This window comes from Lynx canadensis, chromosome A3 (assembly GCF_007474595.2).
Source record: "Lynx canadensis isolate LIC74 chromosome A3, mLynCan4.pri.v2, whole genome shotgun sequence".
Lineage (NCBI taxonomy): Eukaryota > Metazoa > Chordata > Mammalia > Carnivora > Felidae > Lynx > Lynx canadensis.
Genome location: NC_044305.1, coordinates 23,994,945 through 24,012,299, shown reverse-complemented (window position 1 = coordinate 24,012,299; position 17,355 = coordinate 23,994,945). Strand labels below are relative to the sequence as shown.

General features: G+C 38.2%; 1 protein-coding gene across 7 annotated transcripts in view; it reads right to left on the bottom strand.

Annotated features, from left to right (window-relative positions):
* Nucleotides 1-17,355, bottom strand: part of NCOA6 (nuclear receptor coactivator 6) — a 107,627-nt gene that overhangs the window by 45,919 nt on the left and 44,353 nt on the right. For all 7 annotated transcript variants that reach the window (XM_030309738.1, XM_030309740.1, XM_030309741.1 and 4 more), the window contains 2 exons: nt 11,207-11,488; nt 4,138-4,293 (listed from right to left, as the gene is read on the bottom strand). In XM_030309738.1, coding sequence (XP_030165598.1) covers nt 4,138-4,293; nt 11,207-11,441 — 391 coding nt within the window. In that variant the 5' untranslated portion in view covers nt 11,442-11,488. The remainder of the gene's footprint in view (nt 1-4,137; nt 4,294-11,206; nt 11,489-17,355) is intronic.

The window sequence follows — 17,355 nt, the reverse complement described above, 5'->3', positions numbered from 1 at the left end:
CCTTTTTTTAATGTTTATTTATTTGGGGGGGGGGGGGGGGAGAGAGAGAGGCAGACACAGAATCCAAAGCAGCCTCCAGACTCTGAGCTGTCAGCATGGAGCCCGACGCAGGGCCTGAACTCACAAACCGTGAGACCATGACCTGAGCCAAAGTCGGATGCTTAACTGACTGAGCCTCCCAGGCACCCCAGAATATCATGTTATTTCTTCAGAGCACATCCCATGTAATGACTTACTCATTCACTTGTTTTATTGTCTGCCTCATCCATTACTATACAAGGATAACCAGGAATCTGCCCTGGTTCCTTTATGTCTTTTGTTCTGGGGTAGTTATTAATAGCACCCCTTTGGGGTGCCTGGGTAGTTCAGTTGGTTGAGCATCCAACTTCAGCTCAGGTCATGATCTCGCGGTCCGTGAATTCGAGCCCGCATCGGGCTCTGTGCTGACACCTCAGAGCCTGGAGCCTGTTTCAGATTCTGTGTCTCCCTCTCTCTCTGACCCTCCCCCCAGTTCATGCTCTGTCTCTGTCTCAAAAGTAAATAAACGTTAAAAAAAAAATTAAAAAAAAAATAGCACCCCTTTTACTCTCAAAAGTGTCCTAATTTAGATGATAAATTATATGGCCACCCTAATTATATCCTTAATACAGAGAACAGTGTCTAATACATGGTAGGTACTCATTAGCTATTTGAGTATATTATGAATTGTTATCTTATAACCTTACAAAGAACTATAGGCATTTTTCCAAATGATGAATGCATTCCTGGGAAACCCCACATTCTATAAAAACTCACACTGAAAATAATAGGTTTTATGGGAAAAACAATGTTGTTAGGATTTACTCAAAATGTATGTGGCTTTGTAATCAGAGTTCTAATGAAAACATTAACTGGTGGAGGCAATATATCCAAGAACATTTACAGTGGAAATGCCCGGTTAAAGATGCTATGATAATGCAGATTCAGTAAAGCTCTGAGCCATTGGGGCTGCCATTAAAGCAGACACAGGAGAAAGTGAACTTGTCACAAGCAAGAGCCATGCAAGTGCACTTGGGGTGCACTTCTGGGGAAGGTATCTAAATTCTCATCCTTAATTACCTTAAAACAGAGCTGAAAGGACTCCTACCTATGCAGTAGCTGAGTTTTTTTTCTTATAATCATCCTTCTATTTTATTTCAGCTTCCCTTGCCTTTTTTATATGAATACACACAATTCTCACATTATAGTGCTATCATTCTCCTATTTGCCAACTGCATATAAGCTAACTGGTGCCAAAGAAACACACATAAAGAACACTACAGGCTCCCAAACTCACTGATTAGGGGTCGGCAAACCACAGCCTATGGGCCCACATTACAGTCTAGTCTGCTGCCTATATACTTAAGTAACATGTAACTGGAACACATCCATGTTTATTCACTTACGTATTGCTTATGGCTGGTTTGCACTGCAAGCAGACTGAAATCGTTGTGACAGAGATCTTAGGGCCCACAAAGTCAAAAGAATTTATTCTCTGGCCCTTTACAGAAAAAGTTTGCAGACTTCTGCTTTAAATCACCATGAATTAATAGAGGGGACACAAAATATACTCAAAAAAGATGTCTTCCCAACTCCCTGGCCAAAACTCAAAAAAGGAAGGGTACAGGGAGTGTTCTTCTATGGAGAATAGGCTGTGCAACCTGACCTTACACCCTTGCAGCAGACACCTCTTACAACTTACAAAGGCATCAGCTTATTACCAGTTTCACAAAAGCAAAGCTGCTGCCACCACTTTTACTCCTGCCCGAATTCTGAGGGAGCACAGAGAGAGAAAAGGAGGTCACCTGGGACACATATGCATACCCTAAAAGTTAAAGGACCCTTTTCTGTAATGTGATAATCACTACCATACGTGAATTTCACAATTTCTTGAAATACATGTTATCTACTTTACTTTCTTGATGGTACTTATGCTTTAATTTACGGCTATAAAGGGGAGCCAGCACCTTATCTTTTTAAAAGAACTTAGGGGAAGTAGGTCTGATTAAAAGAAGAGACTGGTGTTTCCTTTCTCCAGTGGAAAACACTACCATGTAAGTTTTCAAAGCCCTTTTAACTCACATAAATAGGTAACAGACTATAAAACGTTTAGAGTTTAAGAAACCACTTATGTTTTCATAAAATATAAATGGCCTACATAGTGCTATGTAGCCAAAAGCTGTTTTACTTCCACTCTTCCCAAAAGTTCATCCTATATCCTATAGATTGCTGTGAATTAATTTTACTTCTCTGGATCCTTTTAGACAATCGACCATTTTTCATAATAGGCTGGTTGTTGTTTAAACCTCTATTCCCTTTTTTATCAAATGATGGGATTTACCCCATTTCTCTACCTATAATCCTCTCTAAATCTTCATTTGTTTGCTGCTATTGCCCCTTTTGGGGCACAGCAACGTACAATCCTACACTGCACAAAATGTGTCTCACTCCTGCATATGAAGTATTAACCTTTTTGGCTGCCAAGGTTTTGTGGCGCATTTAGGCTCTAAGCAAACACGGAGTTAGGAAGGTTTGGCCCACCGGTAGAAGGAAAGGCTGAAATCACTGGTTGCCACTATGTCTGCATCAATACAGGAGGGGAAGAAAGGTTCTAGTTCACGGGGCCTCCAAAGATAGAACCTCCTCTGTGCTTCCCCCTTCCTGGTACTTCTCTCTCACAGGTTTGTCTCCCTCACCAAGATCAGGAAATTCTTTTGAGCTTATAACAGCAAGGACCATATTATACTTATCACTGTATTCCAAGTGCTAAAGCAAAGTGATGCTATTATGTGTGTGCTTCCCTTGCCTTCATTCAACATATGTTTATTCAGGAAACTAACACGTTCCAGGAAAACAGAACTACAACAGTGAGCAAAACCAGACATGGTCTCTGCCCTACTGTAGCTTGCAATCTAGGAGAGAATAAAACAATAATGAAACAATTGCTCTGATGAAAGTGTGACATAAATGATCTAAGGACAAAAACCAGACTTTTGTGACAGCATATAACAAAGGACTCTGAATTAGTCAAGGAGTTCAGAAAATATATCCTCAAGAAGATTTAAGCTAATACGTGAAGGCTGAGTAGGTGTTAACTAAGGAAGGGGGAATTGGTAAGGGACAATATTCCATATAGAGAATACATAAATGCAAAGGGCCCATGGCAGGAGGAAGAAATGCATATTCAAGGAACCAGAAGAAAGCTGGAGAGGCTGGAATAGACAGCAAGGAGGAGGGTTGGATGAGTTAAGATTGGATGAGAAAGGTAGAGTAGAGGTCAGACCACACAAGTTCCATGAGGTTAGAGTAAGAAGTTTGGTCTTTATTCTGTGAATAACAGCAAGCCAAAGCAGGGGTTTTAAGCTGGATACTGTGTGTGTGTGTTTGTGTGTGTGTGTGTGTGTGTGTGTGCGCGTGTGTGTGTGTGCATGCGCGCGTGTGTGTGTGTGTGTGTGTGTGTATGTGTGTGTGTGTTTTCATTTTGAAAAGACCATTCTGGCAAAATATTTGAAAAATGAATACTGCTACGAAAAGGACTATTTAGGGCCTCCTAATCTCTGTTAGATGACGAAATAAATACTAAAGCTTATTTGGTAGACAGAAGCAAATGAAATTAGATATTCCTTAAACAACAGATAAGTTAAAGGGCACCTTCGTGGCTCAGTTGGTTAAGCACCTGACTCTTTGATTTCAGCTCAGGTCATGATCTCACACTTTGTGAGTTCAAGCCCCGTGCTGGGCTCCACGCTAACAGTGCAGAGACTGCTTGGGATTCTCTCTCTCTCTCCCTCTCTCTCTGCCTCTCCACTGCTGATGCTCTCTCTCTTCAAATAAATAAATAAACTTAAAAAAAAAAAAAGACAAATCAGTTCCTGGTCAGGGTGCCAATAAAATCCAAATCTGACAGACAAAATGAGCCAAGGGAATGGAGTCTGAAGCTATGGATGTGGAACCATCACCCAGACAGAGCCTCAATCCCTCCTTACCCTAAGGTGTGGCAATGGGAAGTACAGGTTACGTGAGTTACTTGGCATTCTGAAACAGGAGGGGAACAGACAAAGCAGCAAAGAAAATCATGCTACATTCTACTGTTGTTATGATCTGGGTCCAGATAGGCACCTTCAATCTGAACAGAGAGAATCCCCAGATCCCGAAGCTGCTGGTTGTTGCTCTGAGCCAGGATCCGTAGCCGCTCCGCTGCTTCCCGGGGGATGTTGAATGTCACACGCACGCTGTTCCAGGGCTCCACCTTCTGTACCTTTAGCTTGCTGGATTCTTGGTCATGAAAGAAAGTGAATAATATTAGTAATCTTTTAACCACCAGAAGACATGGAACAAACAAAACTAACCAAAAGCAAAAGAACAAGGCAGAGCATTGCCTTGGAGTAGCTGTGAGAACTTAGTCTTTGGCATTAGATAGACTTCAAATCTAATTCCAGTTTTAGCACTTAGCACCTGAGTGGCCATGAACAAATTATTCAACCTTTCTGAAACTTACCTTTCTCTTCTTTAAAACCATGAAAAAACTATTTCGTGAGAATGTGAGTACTAAATGAGAAAATATATGCCAAAAACCTAGCACAGGCCCTGATATACACACATGCAGTAAATACATGGAAAGCAGTAAGATGGAGTAAGGATTATAAGAGAGAGAAAGAGAGAGACAAGTTTAAATGAATAGACTAAGGTCTATTTCTGGATTCCATTCAATACATGTGAACTGGCATCATGAGAATATTTAAGTCTCACATTTCATTGAAATTCTATAAATACAAAAATACAGTATGCAGACTATGCCAGTTCATAGTCCTATTTAAATATTAACTAGTATTGGGGCACCTGAGTGGCTCAGTTGGTTAGGCTTCCAACTGATCTCAGCTCAGGTCATGATCTCAGGGTTGTGAGTTTGAGCCCCATGTTGGGTTCCACACTAGGCATGGAGCCTACTTAAAAATAAATAAACAAACAAACAAACAAATAATGAGTATCTCTGTACAAGATATTCACAAAGACAGGAAGAAGATATTTCTTCCAGTGTCCCATAAATCCTTCAATTTAAGAAGGAGGCTTTTTTTGTCTTTGATTTTAAAGTTTTTCCTGCTTTAAAAAAATTTATTTTTTTTTAACATTTATTTATCAATGAGAGAGAGAGACAGAGCATGAGCAGGGGAGGGGCAGAGAGAGAGGGAGACACAGAATCTGAAGCTGGCTCCAGGCTCCGAGCTGTCAGCACAGAGCCCGACACAGGGCTCGACCTCACAAACCATGAGATCACGACCGGAGCCAAAGTTGGATATTAACCGACTGAGCCACCCAGGCGCCCCAATTTTTTCCTGCTTTAAATAAGAGTATAATTTTCACTGAAGCATACCGCACTGAAGGGAAAAACAATATAATTTGACAACAAAGCTTCAGTTAGGATATGAAAACCCTGCATTTCAGCAAGTCTGAAAAGTCAATGGAAACTTCAGGACATGTTTTTAAAAGAAGGTACAAAAGTTTAACTGAGGAGGTTAAATGTTGTTTGTAATTGTGTTTTACAGATGAAAAACAAATCCCAGGCCCAGTTAACTCATAAAAATTTTTTTTTCTCAATAACCCCAGGCAAAATAATTTTCCCTTTTGTTATGAACTTGGCTAAATTAAGTCTTTGGTATCCTCTATTTATGCATTCCAGTATCAAGAAAATGGGTCATATGGGCATATGTGTTGTCAAAATCAGATATATCTATAGATAAAGTGCCTACATGTTGCCTAAAGCCCCTTCCACCTCCAAAACCACTACACATTGAAAGTTAATTTATCCAGACATGGAGTTCACTTGTTCTAATGTGGATATAAAAGACCACTTGCTAACCGCAGTAAGATAATACAATTATAGAACTTAAGATTAGGCAATATTTAGTCTATTTTACATGTGAGGAAGCCGAGGCCAAGAAAGGCTAAGTGATCTGCCTAGAATCCTGTGGTCACCTAGCAGCACCAGAGATGGGACTAACACCCAGCTCTGATTCTCAGGTCAATTTCCTTTCCATGACACTTATGCCTCCAAAAAGCAAAAGGTAGGAAGCGAGGGATCCTAGTTCCAGAGTATATATGCCCAATCTAAAGAGTACCAGAATCTCATTCAAAGTCTAGACATACATCAAAATTGCTTATGGTATTATCTATTTATGATATGGGTGTAGAAAAATCCTGTTTATAACATGGTTATATTTATCAAAAGTTTTTTTAACTTCCATCATACTTGACATTTGATTTAAAATACTTGTGGACCAAGAATACAATCTGATAACACCATAAATCTGGGTTTGGCAATTTATTTGAAAGCCATAAACAAACTGATTCAGCTATCCATCCATATTTTATTTTTTTATTTTATTTTTTTATTTTAATTTTTTAATGTAAATTCTACACCCAAAGTAGGGGATTAACTTATGACTTGGAGATTAAGAGTTGCATGCTCTAAGGGCGTCTGAATGGCTCAGTCAGTTAAGTGTCCGACTTTGGCTAAGGTCATGATCTACAGTTTGTGAGTTTGAGCCCCACATGGGGCTCTGTGCTGACCGTTCAGAGCCTAGAGCTGCTTCAGATTCTGTGTCTCCCTCTCTCTCCACCCCTCCCCTGCTTGTGCTCTCTCTGTCTCTCTCAAAAATAAATAAACATTTTAAAAAATTAAAAAAAAAAGTTGCATGCTCTACCAACCGAGCCAGCCAGGCACCCCTGATTCAGCAATCTCAAACAAGAAAAAATGGGGGTAATTATAAGAGCAATAAACACTTTCGTGCTCATTGACACTCTTATCTCTGTGTAATATGATATATTAGGACTATAAAATTTTAATTTCATGTATGCTGCTCTAACCTGGAAAGGCTCTTGTAATATATTGTGAATAAGACTAGAGTGACAATGATGTTAATAACTGTAAGTTTAACATATAAAATTCTCTAATACTATTCTTTACATGGTATAAAAAAGCCCTTGAGAAAATGACATCAAATCTCAAAAAAAAAACAAAAAACAAAAAAAAAAACAAAAAAAAACCACCAAGCCTAAAAAAATAAGATCTAGGCTTTGTACTATGTCTGATGAGATTAGATAACTGTGCTAACCAAAAATGATGTAGAGCCTCTAACCAAGTTTCAAAAACACAAATGCCTACAAGACCTAGACAGGTAATCCAAGTGTATGAAGAGGCCAGATGGGAACTATCTGAGATGAGGGCCTGCCCTCAATAGCAGCTGCTCCTCAGCACTGCCTGGGACAAGAAGAGAGTTCAATGTTATCAAATCTTTCCATTTTTAGAGTTAAATCCAAAATCTGGATTTGTATGCAAAATATTTCAATTTTTAAAGCATTGGTGATGAAATTCAAACATCAAAACAAACAAAACTAAAGTAGAGCCATAACACATGGTTGCAGGCTGGATCCAACAGGTTGCCAGTTGGCAGCCTGATCTAAAATTTAGGAAGACAAGGGGCACCTGGGTGGCTCAGTCGGTTAAGCATCTGACTTCAGCTCAGGTCATGATCTCCCGGTTTATGGGTTCGAGCCCTGCATTTGGGGCTCTGTGTTGACAGCTCAGAGTCTGGAGCCGGCTTCAGATTCTCTGTCTCCCTCTCTCTGCCCCTCCCCATCTTGCCTTCTGTCTCTCTCTCAAAAGTGAACATTAAAAAATAAGAAATAAATAAAATTCAGGAAGGCAAATTTCAAGTACATTTTAAGTAGAACCATGAAGTAAGATTTTTCTAAGCTTTTAGGGGCCTTTAAGATCCAGTCTAACCTCTTCATTTTGCAGGTAAGGAAACTAAAGACCAGAGAGTTAAAAACAAGAAATAAAATTGGGTCTTGAGAATTACTCCTACCTACTAGAGCAGATAATTTAAGGATTACTATGTTAAACAGTACCTTATTATGTTCAGTTTCTCCATGTACTTAAAAGAAACACAACAGCATTTCTATTAAAAGAAAAAATTCTAGGGGCACGTGGGGGGGCTCAGTGGGTTAAAGCATCTGACTCTTGATTTTGGCTCAGGTCATCATCTCATGGTTTGTCAGTTCAAGCCCCACACTGGGTCTCTCTGCTGTCAGCTTGGGATTCTCTCTCTCCCTCTTTCTCTACCCCTCCCCTACTCATGTGCACATACTCTTTCTTTCACAAATAAACATTTAAGGGGCACCGGGATGGCTCAGTCGGTTAAGCATCCGACTTTGGCTCAGGTCATAATCTCATGGTTCGTGGGTTCAAGCCCCGCATCGGGCTCTGTGCGGACAGCTCAGAGCCTGGAGCCTGTTTCAGATTCTGTGTCTCCCTCTCTGTCTGCCCCTCCCCCACTCGCACTTGGTCTCCCTCTGTCTCAAAAATAAACATTAAAAAAAATGTTTAATTCTCTCTTTAAAAAAAATAATAAAATAAACATTAAAAAAATTCTAGCTCTCTGATTCCAAGCTGTATTACAAAGCTATAAAAAAATTAAAAAAAAAAAGGGGGGGCACCTGGGTGGCTCAACTGGTTGAGCATCCAACTTCAGCTCAGGTCATGATCTCACAGCTTCTGAGTTTGAGTGAGTGGGAGAGGAGGGAGTAGAAGCAAAAGGTACAGTCTACGGGGCCCCTGGGTGGTTTAGCTGGTTAAGCATCCGACTTCAGTTCGGGTCATGATCTCACAGTCCGTGGGTTCAAGCCCCACATTGGGCTCTGTGCTGGGGTTCAGAGCCTGGAGCCTGCTTTGGATTCTGTGTCTCCCTCTCTCTCTGCCCCTAACCCACTCGCATGGTCTCTGTCTCTCTCAAAAATAAACATTAAAAAAAAAAAAATCAGAGCTATAGTAATCATAACAGTATGGTATTGGCATAAAAACACACAGATCAATGGAACAGAACAGAGAGCCCAGAAATAAACCCACACGTATATGGTCAATTAATTTACAACAGAGGAGCCAAGAAAACACAATGGGGAAAGGACAGTCTCTTCAATAAATGATGCTGGGGAAACCAGACAGCCATATGCAAAGGAATGAAACTGGATTACTATCTTACACCATACACAAAAGTTAACTCAAAATGGATTAAAGACTTAATGTAAGACCTGAAACCATAAAACTCCTAGAAGAAAACAGGTGGTAAGCTCCTTAACATTGGTCTTGGCAATGATTTTTTTCAATGTGACACAAAAAGCAAAGGCAACAAAAACAAACAAGTGGAGCTATATCAAACTAAAAACCTTCTGCACAGCAAAGGAAGCCATCAACAAAATGAAAAGGCAACATACTGAATGTGATAAAATATTTGCAAATCATGTATCTGATAAGGAATATCTAAAGAACTCATACAACTTGATTATAAAATTCCAAACAATCTCAATTAAAAAATGGGCAGAAGATCTAAACAGACTTTTTTCCAAAGAAGACATACAGATGGCCAACAGGTACATAAAAGGTGCTCAATGTCACTAATCATTAGGGGAATGCAAATCAAAACCACAATGAGATATCACCTCACACCTGTTAGAATGGCTATTACTGGGGTACCTGGGTAGCTCAGTTGGTTAAGCATCCAACTTCAGCTCAGGTCACAATCTCACAGTTCCTGAGTTTGACCCTGCATTGGACTCTGTGCTGACAGGTTGGAGCCTGCTTCAGATTCTGTGTCTCCCTCTCTCTCTGCCCTCCCCTGCTTCCATTCTGTGTGTGTGTGTGTGTCTCTCAAAAAAAAATAAATATTTAAAAAATTTTACAATGGCTATTATTAACGAAACAAAAAATAACAAGTGTTGGCAAGGACGTAGAGAAAGAGGAACACTTATGCACTGTTAGTGAGAATATAAACTGATGCAGCCACTGTGGAAAACATATGGAGGTTCCTCAAAAATTAAAAATAAAACTACCATATGATCTAGCAATTCCACTTCTGAATGTTTATCTGAAAACAAAAACACTGACTCAAAAAGATTATCTGCACCCCCACGTTCACTGCAGCATTATTTAAAGAACAACGACATGGTAACAACCTAAGTGTCCACAGATGTATGAATGCATGAATGAACAAAAAAATCATGGTATGTATATACATGGTATGTATATACATATAATGGAGCGTTATTCAGCCATAAAAAAGAATATTGCCATTTATAAGAAACATGGATGGACCTTGAGGGCATTATGCTAAAGTGAATTAAGTAGCCAGAAGAAGACAAATACTGTATGATCTCACAGACATGTGGAATCTTAAAAAACAAGACAAAACAAAACCAAAAACACCAAGCTCATAGATACAGGGAACAGACTGGTAGCTGACAGGGGACAGGACAGGGAGTGGTGGTGGAGGTGAAATGGGTAAAGGGGGTCAAAAGATACAAAGTTTCAGTTATTGTCACAGGGATATAACATACAGCAAGTAACCATAGTTAGTAATACTCTATGGCATATTTGCAAGTTGCTAAGAGAGTATATCTTAAAAGTTCTCATTGCAGGGGCATCTGGGTGGCTCAGTCGGTTAGGTGTCTGACTTTAGCTCAGGTCATAAACTCATGGTTCCCGAGTTCAAGACCCTCGCTGGGCTCTCTGCTGTCAGTGCAGAGCCTGCTTCCGATCCTCTGTCCCCCTCTCTCTCTGCCCCTCTCCTGTTTGCGCTCTTTCAAAAATAAATAAAAACATTAAAAAAAAAAGTTCTCATCACAACAAAACTGTCACTATGTATGGTGACAGATGTTAACTAGATTGTGGTGGGTGACCATTTCACAATATATACAAATATGGAATGGTAAGTTATACACCTGAAACTAATGTAATGTTATATGTCCACTATACCTCCATAAAAAAAAAATTCTAAAATTCCAATTCTGCACTTAAAATCAGCCTTTCAATCCAGTATGGCAAAGTTTTACTTCGTAAAACTCAAGACAATCACAGAAGAGCAAACATTTTTTTAAAAAAGTAACAAGAAGAGGGGCACTGGGGTGGTTCAGTAGATTAAGCATCCAACTCTTGATTTCGGCCCAGGTCATGACCTCACAGTTTTGAGATTGAGCCCCGCACTAAGTCTGCTTAACATATTCTCTCTCTCTCTTTCTCTTTCCGCCCCTCCCCCACTGGCATGTGCTCACTCTCTCCCCCCCCCCAAAAAAAAGAAAAAGAAAAAATAATTAAACTAAAATGATTTTAAAAATAATTAAATAATAAATAAATTACCCATGTGTAACAAATTGGGCACATTCTCCAATATTGTGTCCAATTTCCATTTGAAGTCTTTATCACCTATATTTCCTTTGAAGGCCACAAATATTGTGGAATCCTCCAAAATATTATCACTTTTTGTGTCATCATCTTCTAGTCCAGAATCAAAATCCATCTCTGAATCTTCCACTGATGATGAACACAAGGAAGTATAGATGTCTTCTAAGTTTGGAAGGTCATCCAAAACCATGGTGAATATTATTCCAGTAGCATATGCCAAATGGAGAATAAGCAAACCTTTGAAAAGAGAAGATACAAAAAGGGTGTTACAATGCATAATTATACAATCAACAATGTATAATCCATTGGTCTGTAAAAACTATAATTTATTTCCCAAATAATAAGAAAGCACACTATAAACATTAAGAAATTACAGAGAGGATAAACTAAGATAGTCTATAATAATTAGTTCTTAAAAATACTTGAAATAAAAATTCACCAGTTTTAAATAAAGTTCCTTTTATTATAATGTTTATGTTTATTATGTCAAGCTACCTAGAATACAGGGAGGAGGGAACAAGCAATCACAAGAAAATAAAACAAGTTATATTTTGAAAATTAATTTATATAAGCCTTTGACCCCACAGAGCAAAGGGCTCTCCAATACTCCCCTTATTCCTGTTCTGACAAAAGTTTCAGAGGAGCCAAGGTTTCTAAAGCCATTCTCTTTTTCTAACCTGCAAAGCAAAGCTTGACCCAACTAAAAACATCTGGAGGACTATCTAAAATCCTAAAGTCTTGAGGACCCTTTAAAATAACTTTAGGGGCACCTTGGTGGCTCAGTCGGTTAAGCGTCTGACTTCAGTTCTGGTCATGATCTCATGGTTCATGGGTTCAAGCCCCACATCAGGTTCTGCGTCTCCCTCTCTCTCTGCCCCTCCCCTGCTTGTGTGCATGCACTCTCTCTCTCTCAAAAATAAATAAACTTTAAAAAATAAATAAAATAACTTTTAAAGCATTATTAATAGTTATATGGCTAAAAATAATAATTTAGAAACAAAACAATAAAACATTTTTAAATACTTTTAGGAAAGGAAAATAAGTAGTTAACACATGTTTATAGAAAGAAAGAACTGTGTCCAGGACACAACTAAATTACTTTTCAACTTTTAGATCTAGAGAAGTCACATTATCTGTTATTTTCAGTTATGCTGTCTATCAAAGAATACATGTATTAACAATCACACCATGTGGCCATTTTCTCCATTAGCGTTGGGACTGAAGATCACTTCTTAACCCAAAAGTGAGTGAACATTCATTTTTTAGCATCTGTGTTAAGCCAGAATGACATGGATACATAAGAACCTCACACAACTCTTCTAATTTAAAAACATTCCTTATAGAATTACAACTATGTGTTTTTTTTAAAGATAGATAAGAAAAAAAGGGCTGAAAATAAATTCACTAAAATGCAAACAGTGATTGTACTAGGCTGGTAAATTTTCTTTTCCTATTTTCCAAATATGCTACAAGTCATTTAGGGACATGCAAAGCTAAATATGCTGTAATAGGTTATAATACCAGTATAAATGGAAAAAAATTATCAACTTTTAAAAACTGTTTAACTTTTCTTTTTTTTTAATGTTTAAATATAACATACTTTTATTGAGTTACTTCTTCTTTGACATTTCATTTAGGATTTACATGCAATAATCATTTTTTTTAATTTGTTTTTAATGTTTTATTATTTATTTTTAAGAGAGAGAGAAAGAGAGAGAGAGAGAGAGAGAGAGGCAGTGTGTGAGCCAGGGAGGGGGCAGAGAGAGAGGGAGACACAGAATCCGAAGCAAGCTCCAGGCGCTGAGCTGTCAGCACAGAGCCGGATGCTCGAACCCATGAACCGTGAGATCATGACCTGAGCAGAAGTCAGACACTTAAGCGACTGAGCCACCCAGGTGTCCCATGCAAGAATCGTTTTTTATTCTTTCCTAAATACTAAATATTTTACCTCAAATTCACACTAGCATATCAGTTCTGCAAAGAGATGCCTACAAACTGATCTACTGGCTTAGGTATAGGATAGAGTTGTTGGGTTTTTAGAGGGTGATTTCTAAAACTATTTTGGCAGTATATCACTAATTCGATAAGCTATCATGTTGTAAAACTCTGGTAAAAACAAAATACTATATGGTTTTATTTGCCCATGTTAAAGACAGAAGTCCAGCATATCTACATCAATAATAATAATAATAAAACAGAAAATACACATTAAGCATCTACATACCTTACTTCTCATTCCTAAGATTATGTTGGAGTATATAAAATACCCCCCAACTTTATACATTTTTCTAACAAAGTGGATACTCATATAGCAAATTTAAATCACAATTTTAATCTTTTGTGTCAGTTGTAGAATAAATAATTTAATTTTAAGGCAAATTTATCTAAAATATTTAAAATATGATCAATTGAATAATCAGGTTATCGGATGATTTAAAAGTGCACAAAAACAAAAAATACTACTACTTTACCATTCCATGAGGCAGAACCGGAACAAAAGTCTTTAAAACTGGACTTTTATAATTGTCAGATTATGGATAATGGATATAATTGTCAGATATTAAAAAAATGGAAAACTTACAGGATAGAATATAGAAAACTTATAGAATATAGCACTTAGATTCAGTTATTCATTCTAATAACTATTATCTAGTTCAGGGAACTTATATTAATATTCATATTCTTTCCACTCATTTCAGCCTTTTAGATATCAAAGTCATGATCCATAGATGCAAACAGGTTCCCCTACTCCATTTATTCTGAACAGTTTGTTTTTCTTGTTGGCAGCTTTTACAATGAGGGAAAAAGGAAATTACAAATTAGATCTCTCATTCAGTGAAATTTCTGTTTAGTCTACTACTAAAAATTCTACTCTTTTAGTAAATCTCCTTCCATCTAGTTTCAAATACATGTTTATCCCAAGTTCTGAATTTTGGTTCTTTGTTATTCTAATTAATAGAAAGGTGTGTATTTTATTTTAAGACTTTTCTATTTTTTTTTTTAATGCTTATTTATTTTTGAGAGAGACAGAGACAGAATGAGAGTGCGTTAGGGGCAGAGAGAGAGGGAGACACAGAATCCGAAGCAGGCTCCAGGCTCTGAGCTGTCAGCACAGAGCCCAACGCAGGGCTTGAACTCACGAGCTGTGAGATCATGACCTGAGCCAAAGTCAGACGCTCAACCGACTGAGCCACCCAGGCACCCCTATTTTATTTTTTTAATTAATAATTTATTTTTTAAATTTACATCCAAGTTAGTTAGCATATGGTTCAACAATGATTTCAGTAGTAGATTCCTTAATGCCCCTTATCCATTTAGCCCATTCCCCCTCCCACAACCCCTCCAGCAACCCTCTGTTCTCCACATTTAAGAGTCTCTTGGGCGCCTGGGTGGCGCAGTCGGTTAAGCGTCCGACTTCAGCCAGGTCACGATCTCGCGGTCTGTGAGTTCGAGCCCCACGTCGGGCTCTGGGCTGATGGCTCAGAGCCTGGAGCCTGTTTCCGATGCTGTGTCTCCTTCTCTCTCTGCCCCTCCCCCGTTCATGCTCTGTCTCTCTCTGTCCCAAAAATAAACGTTGAAAAAAAAAAAATTAAAAAAAAAAAAAAAAAGAGTCTCTCATGTTTTGTCCCCCTCCCTGTTGTTATATTATTTTTGCTTCCTTTCCCTTATGTTCATCTGTTTTGTATCTTAAAGTCCTAATATGAATGAAGTCATATGATATTTGTCTTTCTCCGACTAATTTCTTTTAGCATCATAATACCCTCCAGTTCCATCCACTTAGTTGTAATTGGCAAGATTTCATTCTTTTTGATTGCCAAGCAATACCATTGTATATATATACAACACCTTTATCCATTCATCCATCAATGGACATTTGGGCTCTTTCCATACTTTGGCAGTTGTTGATAGTACTGCTATAAACATTGGGGTGCATGTGTCCCTTCGAAACAGCACACCTGTATCCCTTGGATAAACACCCAGTAGTACAATTGCTGGGTCGTATGGTAGTTCTATTTTTAGTTTCTTGAGGTAACTCCATACTGTTTTCCAGAGTGGCTGCACCAGTTTGTATTCCCTCTTTTTCTTTTTTAAACAGTCAATTAAATTTCAAGAACAAAGAATTTCCAAAAACCAATTTAAGGAATCTTAGGGGGAAAAATTCCTCTGTTGTAAGTAAACATGAAAACAATAAAACAACAACAACAAAAAAACTTACGTTTGAGCAAAGCACCTTTTCTAGTACTGTAACTGTTACAAAGGAATAGTGTGACTTGGGTGGTTAAGAAACAACAGCATTCAGAAAATCCCTTATAAATACCATTGCCTTTAGTCAACTGCCATCTGCTCCTTACAGATTTTAAAGAACTTTAGAGGTAAATAAACAAGACTGAAAAAGACTTTAGGGCTTAAAAGCTGTTACTCATCAGGAAAACGACTGATCGCTGAGACTGCCTGAAATACTAGAGCTATTTAATAGCTACTCCCCAGTTGGAACAACTACAAGAAAAGAATTTAAAATTTAAGAAGTGTTTTCCAAAAGAAATCTTTTACTGGAAAGAAAGAGATCAACTAAAAATCTGTCTTCTAAAGGGGTCATCGGTCATGTCATGAAGGCTGGCAAATCTGAATTTGGAAAACCATCTCCTGGCAGATAAAACAAATCAACTAATCCAAATTCAAGAATTACTGGTTTAAAAGTACTATGGCACTACACAGGTGCTTAAAAAATGAAGAAATTAAAAGTAAGTATGAAAAATTGCTGGCCTCCTCTCCAGAAACTTTTTAAAGAAGCTTCTTCCTGATAACATATTCATTGACATAACGTCCACTTAAAATCTAGTCTTTAACAAAGGATTTATAATCAAAACAATTAACTAATTTTGAGTGAAATGCAGTTCAGTGACTGCTCTTGGAGACAGAAATCATTACAGCTGACCAGTTTGAGACTCACTTGCTCATTTATGGTCATCACAAGAAAACATGTGCTATCTCTCTGGGTTTGTTAAGATTAACCACCAGTTAATTTGCTCACTCGCCACATAATAAACTTCCAGATTATCTGTTGGTTTCACTTCTAACAGGGGCTCTTTTGATTTTTTTTTTATATGAAATTTATTGTCAAATTGGTTTCCATACAACACCCAGTGCTCATCCCAACAGGTGCCCTCCTCAATACCCATCACCCACCATCACCCCCTCCCACCCCCCATCAACCCTCAGTTTGTTCTCAGTTTTTAAGTGTCTCTTATGTTTTGGCTCCCTCCCTAACCTTTTTTTTTTCCCTTCCCCTCCGCCATGGTCTTCTGTTAAGTTTCTCAAGATCCACATAAGAGTGAAAACATATGGTATTTTTCTTTCTCTGTATGACTTATTTCACTTAGCATAACACTCTCCAGTTCCATCCACGTTGCTACAAAAGGCCATATTTCATTCTTTTGATCTTTTGTAAAGAACCTAAGAATAAATGTGACATCCAGGAGAATTTAAAGAGCAAGCATATTATTTATTCTACTTTTGGAAATAGATTTCCAAACTAAATCATTTAAGGGTAATATTTCAGGATAACCAAATAGCTCCAGTTGATAAAGGAAAGCTCTTTTTTAAGAAGAAAGCCAACTTAAATGTAAAAAGAATGATATCATTGGAAAAATCACAATTTTGTGATTGTTGATAAAATAATTCAGAAAAGGATCATTAATAAGGATAAAACATTATGTGAAATGTGCCAAAAATGTTTAACCTGAATATAATAAAATCTTTATACAGGAGACAGAGGTATAACTTAAATAACATCATGAGGAAATATTCAGACAAATCTAGAGTGTAGGATTTCTACAGCATAACTGGCTTGGCCTCTTCAGTAAGTCAGTTGTAATGAAGGAAGAAAGAGATGGGTGAAACTATTCTACATTAAAAGAGCTTTTGGGGCGCCTGGGTGGTGCAGTCGGTTAAGCGTCCGACTTCAGCCAGGTCACGATCTCGCGGTCCGTGAGTTGGAGCCCCGCGTCGGGCTCTGGGCTGATGGCTCAGAGCCTGGAGCCTGTTTCCGATTCTGTGTCTCCCTCTCTCTCTGCCCCTCCCCCGTTCATGCTCTGTCTCTCTCT